At 39.0% G+C, this 11002-nt stretch overlaps 1 protein-coding gene across 2 annotated transcripts; it reads right to left on the bottom strand.

Annotated features, from left to right (window-relative positions):
* Positions 1 to 6094: 6094 nt before the first annotated feature.
* LOC147568258 (exonuclease V, chloroplastic-like) lies at positions 6095 to 9602 on the bottom strand. Of its 2 annotated transcripts, none has more exons than XM_086654708.1 (7): positions 9054 to 9602; positions 8324 to 8428; positions 7860 to 7981; positions 7368 to 7517; positions 7108 to 7261; positions 6938 to 7014; positions 6095 to 6366 (listed from the first exon to the last, which is right to left on the bottom strand). In XM_086654708.1, exons 1-7 carry the CDS (start codon positions 9363 to 9365, stop codon positions 6144 to 6146), a joined length of 1143 nt encoding a protein of 380 aa, XP_086510834.1. In that variant the 5' UTR covers positions 9366 to 9602; the 3' UTR covers positions 6095 to 6143. The 2 variants fall into 2 exon arrangements, with proteins under 2 accessions (XP_086510834.1, XP_086510835.1); XM_086654709.1 differs by having other exon boundaries at positions 8324 to 8475; positions 9054 to 9545.
* Between the last annotated feature and the right edge of the window lie 1400 nt (positions 9603 to 11002).

The raw sequence follows: 11002 nt of genomic DNA, 5'->3' as shown, positions 1-11002 counted from the left end.
CACACAAGCTATAAATGGAAACTAACACTTTTCCAACCAACCACACATAAGTAAGAAAGAGAGAATAGAATATGATACTAACTAAGGCCTCTTGCTTCGTTCCGCTTCTCACTTTTCAACCCTTGTCGATTCCTTCCTTTTCTTTCGCTCCTATGTCTCTTTTTGGCTCTTTTCGAAAGGAAAATAAAAATTAAGAAACCACGAAAAACAGAAGAAAACCAAAACGCCTAAGTAAGCAAATAACCCTAAACTAATGAACAAAACAAACAACTTATATCAAAACTACTAAACCTATCCCCGACAGCGGCGCCAAAAACTTGATGCGCCCGAAAGGTTGCACACCCAAGCGGAGGTATCAAGTAGTAACCCGGTAAAACCGGAGTCGATCCAAGGATAGGAGGGTAGCTCGAATATCGAAGGTCTTATCCGTCGGTTTAAGTATCACAAGCTAACTTAGACTAAAACGGGAAAAGAACAAAGGTAAATGGGGGGTTTTGAATGATTGATTTAAGAAGAAATAAAGAAACAAATAAAACTACTAAACAATCAAAGTAAATGGGTGAAAGAGATTCGGGAGAAGATTCGGAGGAATGAGAGTCGGGGAACAACAAGTAAGAGAGGTGTCGAAGTTCGAGAATCTAATGTGATGAACTATGTACGGTCCAATCGAATGAATTGCTACAAACCTAGTCTCGATTCCTAAGGTGGATGTTTATAAGCGCTACGTATGTCCGGAGATAATACTTAGTCAAACAAGCTTCCTAAACGATTAAAATCGAATCATCAAAAATGTCGTCTAGCCGCCTAACTATGTGAAGTGCATGACAAGACACATGAAATTTGGATCCAGACTACGATCGATATCGATCACTTTGCCTAATCGATTAACTATGCGAAGTACTTGATAAGGCACATGAAAAATGATTGAAGCAAGTAATCAAAATTAAGAGAACATCGATTTATTTTCAAACCATTAAATCATCACATAAATAATCACGAATTCATCACATTTATCCCATATTTGACACACGAATTAACTAGTCATGGTGAATGAACAATAAATGACAAGAAGACGATGAGAAAAACCCCCTTTCTTCGATGAGGCGTGAAGGCTAAGATCGTCGGCAAAATGTAAGTCTTCAAGGTTCAGCCGCTCTCCCCTTAGCAAAAGTCAGAGTTCCCTTTAGTGGTGCTAAAATGAGTTCCCCAAGCAGAAATCAGGATACCCTTTAGCAAAATGTCATCTTCTTCCTCATGTTGAGAAATCCACCATGAAAGCATCTTCAAGCTTTCTCACACTAAGATTTCAACACCAAACAACATCAAACCTAAGGGGTGTCAAGGCAAAAGGATCCCGACCAAAAACCTAGGGTTCCGGCCAAAGAAATGCCGGAGAACTACAACCAAATCCGGGCAAGCAAGCTTCAAGATCCGACAAGTAATAGTGTTGTCCCGAGCTGAGTAGGTGAAAACCGAGCAATCCTATGGCATCCCGTACTGTTCTTAGTCTCGGCCGAGCCTTTTAACAACACCCGAGCTGCCTCCTGTAGATTCCGGCCAGACCCGTGTTGCTGCTGTTGTCGTTCTCTGCTCCCGTCCTGCTCCTGTGCCGGCCTAGCTCTGGCCGGTCCAAGTTTGGCCAGCCAAGCTATGGTCGGCACTACTCCTTCTCTTTCTCTTTCTCTTTCTCTTTATCCAAGCTCCAAGAACACCAAGAACTTCCAAGCTCCTCAAACCCTAGCTTCCTCTCCTTCAAAATCAGACCTCCTCTTTTCTTTCCCAAAGACCCCCCTTTTGACCACCCAAACCTTAGTCAATTTACACTCTTTTGACTTGGACCAAAAGGGTGCCTATAAGATCTCTCTTTGTCATTCTTCTTTGGGCTATTGGAGTTTTGGCTTGGTTTTCCTTTGCAACTCAAGGGGTGCCTTCATCATTTGTCTACAACTCTAGCTTCAAGAAAGCAAATGACTTATTTCTTTCACAACTTCTTCGTACGAACTCCGAATCGATTTCCGTTTTCACCGTCGGACTCGTCATTGACTCCACTTGTCATTTCACCTTTGATTTTCACCGAAATGACCACGATACCCCTGGTGTTATTTTCTTTCCTTTGGTCGCATGAGATGAAAATGTGATAATTCGCTATTTTTATTCTGAATCACATGCCAAACCCCAAATAAACTACCTAGCAATAAAAACACATAAATAATTAGAAATGAACCCCGAAAGGAGCTAACTCATCAAAGTTAAGTGACTTAAATGTGGCATTTTCACGCCACATCACTGACTCGTTGAGAATAACCATTTAGACGCGTAGACCTCTTCATAGGTCTACCCGTATCGTCCCGAGGTAAAAGATGGCACCCTACGGAGGCAGACCCACCATCGATGAACAAGGGCGCAACAGGTGTCTTAATTTGGGTATGCTTTACTCAAAGTTCTTTTTGTGGACTTTTACATTTTTATCATGCACGCATTACTGTGAACTCTAACATAATCATACACGACTTAGAACATAAATAAATAAGTAAATGCGCGTGAGAAATTAACTCCAGCAGACTTGATCCTAGTATGGCCCCTAACCTATAAGATCTAATCTTCTTAGGTAACTTCTTGTTTCGCCTTTTGTTCGCATGGATCTCCATCCTCGAACCTCCATTGAATTCTCCCACTCGAACCTCGATCTCATCTTTCGATTCTTCCATGAACTCTATTGGACCCTTAACTCTAATTACAAGACTTCAAGATTCGCAGATCGTTTAAACTTGAAATTAAATTAATTAATACATCGGGTACACATTTGTGTTTAAAAACAAGAATAGAACAATTCTATGGCGATACTAGAACCTCTATTCACATTCATAAACACATAATAATATGACATTCATAACCACCAACGTATGTATGAGATTTGCTTTCTAAGGTCGAATCTAGGTTCGCTATTTCCTAAATAGCTATATGGGAGAAACTACCGACACCTCTATGTCAAACGGGCCTAAAGCCTATTTTCGTAAAATTCGGACTAACTGCTTGTTTTGGTTTTATCCTAAGAGATTTTGAAAGCGTTTTTGGAAAAACTCCGCTTGGGCCTTCAGATGGCCCGGGTCACTTTCAGGAAAAAAAAAATCGGGTGGAATTGGGAGGAAAAAAGGCGAAAAGATCGGAAAAACTCCCACTCGGGTCAAGGCTCGAAGAATCTTAGTCCATGATCCAAGACTCCTCTTGGAATAGCCCGGAACATGCATTGGTCTAGGTCCGAGACCCTCTGCGTTAAGACCCTTAGGTTAGTCTTTGACAGGCCCGAGACATGCCTAGGCACGGGCCCTACATGGGGACAGCACGTTCAAAACGTGCTTTGTCCCATAGCCAGATGCGTCCAGCACAAGGTTGGACGCTTCATGTCGTTCCAGACGCGTCTGGCAAAGGACATATCCTAGGACGCGTCCTAAACGTGTCTTAGACGCGTCTGAGTTGCAGTCCATGTGCGTCTCAGACTCCCAGTTCGAGAAGTGTCTTGACTTCTCCAATCGCGTCATAGACGCGACTGAGAGTCCTGGACGCTCACGTCTCAGACTCCTTATGCCGAGACGGATCAGGACTTCTCAGTTCTGAACGGACTGGGACGCGTCCTGGCCAGACCGGGCTGTTGTTCCTAAAAACTATTTTTGGAAACTTCTCCAAATTTCATTTTCTTTTGATTAAACTTTATTCCGACTACTGTTTGGTGATGATTTATCATCAAAACAGTGATTTTCGAAACTTCTTTTCAGAAAATCAAAATCCTTAAATCTTTGTTTTCCAAAATCCTTTTCAAAAACCTGAAAATTTAAGTTTTCTATTCTTTGAAACTCTTTCAAAACTCTATCCGTTTACGTTTAAATCTAATTCAAACTAATCAATTTTATGTCTGAATCTCAATTCAAACAAATATTATCTAATCAATCAAGTTCGAATCTAATTCGTCTAGTCAAAGTTAGTTCGTGCAACCGGCTCGTGATGCCACTGTTGGATTTTGTACGTCTCTAAGACTACTAACTAGTGTTCTAAGAGGAATCTCAAACATCATATGTTAACACTAAATAACCATGATCAATATCAAGAACTAAAGATGAACTAGAATCGGGAAAAGATTACCTTAATCGCGTTTTTCCCTCGAACTTTTCCAATTCGCATGTGAAGATCAAGAACTCCAATTGTCGTTCCTCTACTTGAGACACCGAGTAGGTTAACTTGATCTCCCTTCCTTAATTACTGCTAGGACTTTAATGAAAGGTTGAGAAAAACCTTTTTTCTTGACTAGATTGATAGAATGAGAGTTTTTTCTCTAAAATCCTCTCTCTCTCTAAGTTGTTTGAGAGAGATGATTTTTTCTATGAGAAAATTCCACACATTTTTTGTTCTCTACGTGACCCTTATATAGAGAAGCCCTAATTAGAATCATATCCAAATTAAGTTTCTATTTTCCGGGTCACAGAAAAGATAACACCCAAAATACCCCTTTTGGGTGATTTAGGGTTTCACCCCTAGTGTGGCCGGCCAAAGCAGCCCACTATGGGCTTGACTTGGCCGGCCTACTTACTTTGGTCGGCCATCACATGGCCGGCCACTAGAGCCTGTCTCCGGGCACCCCTTCGAGGCCCGGTTCTTCCTATCGTTGTTCTGAATCGTCATTCGAACCCCTTTGGCCTGTTTAGCTGGATCAAATCCATCTTTAGTCTAGCCCCCTCTAGTCAAATCTCTCCGATCAAGTTACCACTCTTATGTGTAACCGTTGTAGGATCCAGTCTATGTTAGCCGCGAATCACAGAAGTGATTCGACGATCGTAAGCGGCTTCTAGCAAAGCATTACGACCTCTATTGGACCGGACTGGATGATCTTCAGGATTAGGTCATCGTTATCCTAGCTGACAAATTGATCGCATTGCCTACGTGGTCGAAGGACACTCCTTCGGAAGGACATCTCCTTCAGACCGAAAGGAAATATCCTTCAATTGGGACTCCTACATTTTACATATCCACGCAATTGAGTCTTGGGTTTCTGAAATAGTGCAAAAAGAAGTGTCTTCATTAGTCGGGGTAGAGTCAGCACAATTCGGATTTTTTGAGGAACAAAGAATTGGATTTGGTTAACAATGTGTACGTGGTCGAAGAAGATCTTGTTCAACATATTTTGTTCGATACACCGGCAGGAGAATAGCGCCACTCAGTATTGTTAAAATAAAAAAGTGATTACACATTTACACCTATCAAAACTTGTTTTGGATCGACCGCACTCATATGAAATAAGTAAGGGATGTTGGCAATTCAGTGTTTTAGATTATGAGTGGGAATCAGGTGGTTATAGCCACCCACGGGTACTTAGGCACCCCATCAGGCGGGTTAGGCAAACTTGGCATTTTTCCATTTAGTGATAGGGATTTTATCGGATGGGATTTTTCTAACTTTTTCCCATTACCTGTCTAAGCTCGTTAACAGCTCGAGTAGTCGAGTATCTCGGGCGGGGTGGGTATCGGGGCGGGTATCAAGCTCAATGCATCTTTAACCCAGATGTAAGCTATAAACTTTGGTGCCCATAAAACTTCATTAGGCATAGACATCAAAACCCCAAAGGGCAAGGCCTGAGCTTAACAATTCTATCATTTCTACATTTATAAACCTTGGAGACTCTTCCCCATTTTACAATATACAATGGGGGAGCAACCAGGTTTTCGGCTTGATTGAATCAACGTGAAAGCCAAGTTTTAGTTATCACATTCTCATGATGTTTTGTGTGACAACAAAGTTTCTTTCATTCCATAACTGAATAGTAATGGGTATTATGGTAGAAGTGTGGGCAGGCCTTTGGGTACCATTGGCGATGCGGGCATAGGCGGTACCTTAGGTAGCTTCCTCTACCCATGCGTGGCCACTTAAATACCGGGTCGGACGGGTCTTACCTGTTGGGGAAATGGTGCCCATGGTCCATTGTGGTCTCGGGTTCTCGTGGCCTAGTCTGGATCTGCAACTCATGGCTCCTTGAACTATTGATTTGGGAACTTTGAATGCACTTGGCCTGTTCAACTGAGCCCAGCCCTACTACACATGAAAAAAGTTGAGAAACATAAATCCATAAAGATGATAGGAAAAAAATCATTTACAGATCATCTCTTGGTTATACTCGTAGCGGCGTCAGTGGTGCACAAAGGACAAATAGAAGCAAAAGAACAAAATCGACATTTCCAACGCTCGTCGTCGAGGACATAACTGGCATCTCGGTTGCCCGACCAAAACTCAAGAGAATGGTCAACCTGACTTGTAAGCCAATCAGAATCGTACGTAAACTCATCTTGACCAAGCAAAGAATGATCTCCCTGAAACTCATATCTGCGAGAATGTCGAACCAACAATGACTTAGCTAGGGCGGTTTTTGTTTTCTTCTCACTATTTGAATCTTACTCGTCTGATTTCAAATCATCTAACTAAAGTAGCCAAAATACACTAAATCACCTGTTGAGATGAGTCAAACATTTCATTCATACAAAAACAAATGTTTTCAAATTGAAATATGACTCGAGTCAATTAGACCTCAAATTGGGTCCAAATTTGTCTTAGAATCAAATGAAATAACTACTACTTACGTTTTTTTTAGAGAGGTAATAGTATCTCAGTCTCGAACCTGAGACCTAGAGAGTGGAAACTAGTTGAGATTATCAAAACAAACCCCAAAAGAGACTATATTTCTAAACCTCTGTGTATCAAACCAAACTGTTGTGTTATGTCGTAATGTGTTCTAGATACACCTAATAGTCACCAATTATAGATATGGTCGTTCTAGTACTAATGCACTTTATAGGTATGATAAAAAAAAAATAGCTTCATGATCTGTTTAGAGTTCTTTTCTCCTAAAAATCATATATAAATGAAGTAAATACTTATTCTTGTTTGTGTTTATTACCTTAACAAGAGTTGCTCGTGAGCGGGAGGCAGCGTGGAACATGTATTCCGAAAGAGCGTTACTAAATCCAAAAGGTTCTACAAATTAACGTAAAGTAAAGAATGGTTGGTTAAATGAGTAAAACATAAATTAGGGATCGAAATGGTTGAGTTTAAGGAGTGAATGACAACCTCGGCCATAAAACCAGAATTAACTACATGGTCTTTGATTTCTTGAGATAAAATATATTGAGGGTTCAATCCGAAGTAGTTAAAAAAGTCATCGACGGGAAAGTTATTGGTAACTAAAGTATCCCACAAATACTTGTAGCACATCAATTGAAGCCTGCCAAGTAAAATGCAGGAAAGAGTTATCATATCATGAAATTTGGCTACTGAATAAGAAGCTTACTAATGCACTTAAAGTCAATCTCATGAAAAAATAAACATACCTTCCGTTTCTTTTTTGAGGCTCACTCGGTAGTGTAGCTTTTGAACGAGTCTTCGTGTCTATTAATAAAGGACTCTGAACAGTTTCTATAACAAGCATTTTGATTTCATCAATCACTCCGAGTATCCATGTATTTTGTACAAATGCAACTCTGAAGTTATAAACAAGTAGTTGTGTTAACTTAATATGGATGATGCTATTTTCTAATGCAAATAAACTCCAACTACTGTTGTTTTACAGGCTCTAATCTTTTGCCCAAACTGGAGAACGATACTATGTCGGTTGCAATCATTCCATAAAGGTCTGACAAGTTAAATCCCACAACCAATCGTCATCAAAACGAATTTTAAATTGAATGTTTGAATCCTAGATTGTTCAATGTTCAATAATTGGATCTAGTCCATCTTTTTTAAATGAGAAGAAGAAACATGGGAAGTTTTAACCGAAGCTAATAACATCAAGAGGAACCAAACTAGAAATAAACCCAACTTACATTGGTAACTCGCGGGTTAATCCTTCTAAAGATAACTGATTTGCACCAACTATAAAGTTAATGAATTTCACTGCCCAAGCATCTTCAGCCGATACTCTTTTAACTTTTACTTTCTTAGAAACCTGTTGTGCAAACACAAAGAAACTTCAAGATCACACAATTGTTGCTCATGCTCGAATTGAACCGTTAACAGAGCATGAGATATAATAGACATGAGCACATTTTGAATAGATAAATGGTGTGTTTCGATATAGGAATCCAAAGTAGGATTTTGGCAAAAGCCTTAGGATTTGATAGGAACCCAAAGTCCTCTGTCTATTTAGCAAGTTGAAATCTTAGGAATCCTATATCCGGAGGGATCACATTTCCACGATTTCATTGAGATAAATCCTATCGGAAATCATCTGAAAGTTGGTAAAAACTTTGATCCTCATAAGTTGTGGAATAGAGATCGAAAAGAGTACCTCTCTTTCTAATTTTGAATGACGAGCTCTACCAGCTTTCATAGCCGAAGTGATTTTTGACTTTCCGCAGAGAAGAGTAAATTCCATTTGCTTTTCACACCATTCCTAATTGTTACATTAGAAAACCAAGGAGCAACACAAGTCTGTTCAATCTAATGAACATAAAGAATCGAAAATATTAGCCTTGCCACAAACAAAAACAAAGTTCACACCTAACCACATTTGGTCATAATAAACAACATAATATCGATACGACCTAGTGCGTAACTATAATTTGATCAAGAAAAAACTTTCACCTAGTAACTTCAAATGAAAATTTTCCCAAGAAGTACAATGGGTTAGAAAGAGAATGAGCTATATGCCGTTCCCCCTAGTCAATTTTACATAAAGTCTCCGTATAAATACGCATACATTACATATAAATAGCTTGAAAGGTGACAGATCCCAAGCCAATCCTCGGACGATACCGAGCCAATCCCATTACAGGGGATCGGGATTGTGGGCCTATCTCAAGCTAATTATTTCCCCAACTTCTTAGGGCTATAATTAGGTCATACCCCACAAGTTCTACACTTAAAGATGTCTTTGGCATTTTAACAAACACTTAATAAACAAGAGTAGGAAGACAAAGTTCATACATGAAAAATGAGATCTAATTCCAAAAATGAATTTGATTATACAATAAAGGGACAAGACTAGGAAGCAATCAATCTCATGTAAGAGATCGTACCGAAGCTGTGAGATCACTGACAGAAAGGCCTTTTCTCCTACGAAATCGATGTAAAAACGAATCGGGTGCTTGAATTTCCTCCTGGGCAACATCTAAATCGCCTGAATTCTGACTACCCTCGTCTCGTTTTGAAGAACTCGATTGTCTCCTTCTGTATTGAGGAATAATGGGTTGAACTAAACTTGGGTTTCTTCTGAACGGAGAAGGGGATGTTGGAAAATATGAAAAAACAGAGGATCGAGAGGATGAAGAAGAAGAAGAAATCAGATAAGAGTAATAACGAGAAAATAAGGCAGATTCCATGAAAGACATGAGTTATTTTGATTAGTTAGTAAAGATTTCAAATTGGGGAAGAATTGAATTTGATGATTGAATTCAAGATCTGAATGCTTGGAACTGTTCCACTAATAAATTTCATAATTTAGTTAGTTCGAAACTAACTTTAACGGTTACTTAACATTTCTACTTTCTTTTCGGTTCCTTTAATTACCTATGAACGCTTGATGAAAGGATGTTACTTAGGGCACTACTAGTTTGCTCGCTTAAACCATTTGATCACAGTTCAAAAAAAATATACTAACCGGTTAATTTCCTTTCGTCTCCTAAAGTAAAAACTAGAAAAAAAAAAATTAAACTTTTCCGAACTACTTTTGGGGCAAAAATCTTTCAACAAAAAAAAACTTTGGGGCAAAAATAGAAATAATCCCAAAATATGCTAAAACATTAATATACACGTCATCTCTCCTCCTTTCTTCCACTTCATCCCATTGCTCATTCAGTTCATTTCTCATTCTCTCCATCTCACCATTCTTCTCTGATAGAAGGTGAATAGAGATCGTAGAGAGAGCGAGTGAGACAATTGAGTTTCAGATTTCAATACAAGGTCTAGTAAATCAAACATCTGTAGAAGGGGCTCCTCCTCTTCCTTGGAGGGTGAAAAGAGAAGAAGAAACGAATAATGAAGAAGAAGAGGAAGGAGGATGAGGAAGAAATTAAAAAAGAAAACACAGAGATGTTTTTTTTGGGTTGAAAACGACGAGAGTCAAACTTGTTAAAGTTGAAAAATATTAGTAATAACGTATTATGTAAGCTCATGGTAGAAGGACCCGAAAAACAAAATATTATTTTGTAATAAAGCCTAAAGGTTGTTCATTTCCATTTATTTTTTTGTGTAAGTTGTTACATCGGTGGAGATAAGTGTTGGTGCCCCTTATAAAGGTTCGTAGTGACGCATTCTAAAGGCACTAGGCCTGAAGAGCCCAACTAACAATGTCTTTTTTTTTTTGAAAACCGATTACATTGTCGTACAATTGGCATTGAATACATCAAAGATGTGATAAGCTTGCTACCCGTCCACTCAAACTCTAACATGACCTGGCCTATAGCCTACTCAAACTCTTAAGGCCTATACCCCAACTAAATAAAGGCCTAAAGCCCAATTACACTACATTATTTATAGGGGGAATTTGACATACACCCCCACTATTATATGAATATTAGGACTTCACCCCCACTTTTTCAAAACTTTTGATATACACCCCCACTTGGACGGAAACCGCCAACTCAGAGTTAAGTTGGGTGTGTGCGAAACACACGCGCCAACCATGACAATTTTACCCTTTTGTAGTTGTTGAAATATTTTGAGCGATTTTGACATACACCCCCACTATTATATGAATTTTTGGACTACACCCCCATTTTTTTGAAAAAAACAAAATTTTTCAATTTGCCCTCCAACGATCATCTTTTACCTTTTGTCTTATAAATTTATTTATCTTAGACAAGCTAAAAGGTCAAAGTGAAAGAACTATTTGAGATATCAAACTATAGAAAAGATGGGAGGAACTATTTGGGATATCAAGCGAAAGAACTTATTTATCTTATATGGGAGGAACTTATTTATCTTATTTAACATATAAGATAAATAAGTTCTTTCGTTTTGATCTTTT

Source organism: Eschscholzia californica, unplaced genomic scaffold (genome assembly GCF_041429995.1).
Source record: "Eschscholzia californica isolate CP2 unplaced genomic scaffold, dmEscCali1.0.p SCAF_1, whole genome shotgun sequence".
Classification (NCBI taxonomy): domain Eukaryota; kingdom Viridiplantae; phylum Streptophyta; class Magnoliopsida; order Ranunculales; family Papaveraceae; genus Eschscholzia; species Eschscholzia californica.
This window is presented reverse-complemented; position numbering and strand designations above follow the sequence as displayed.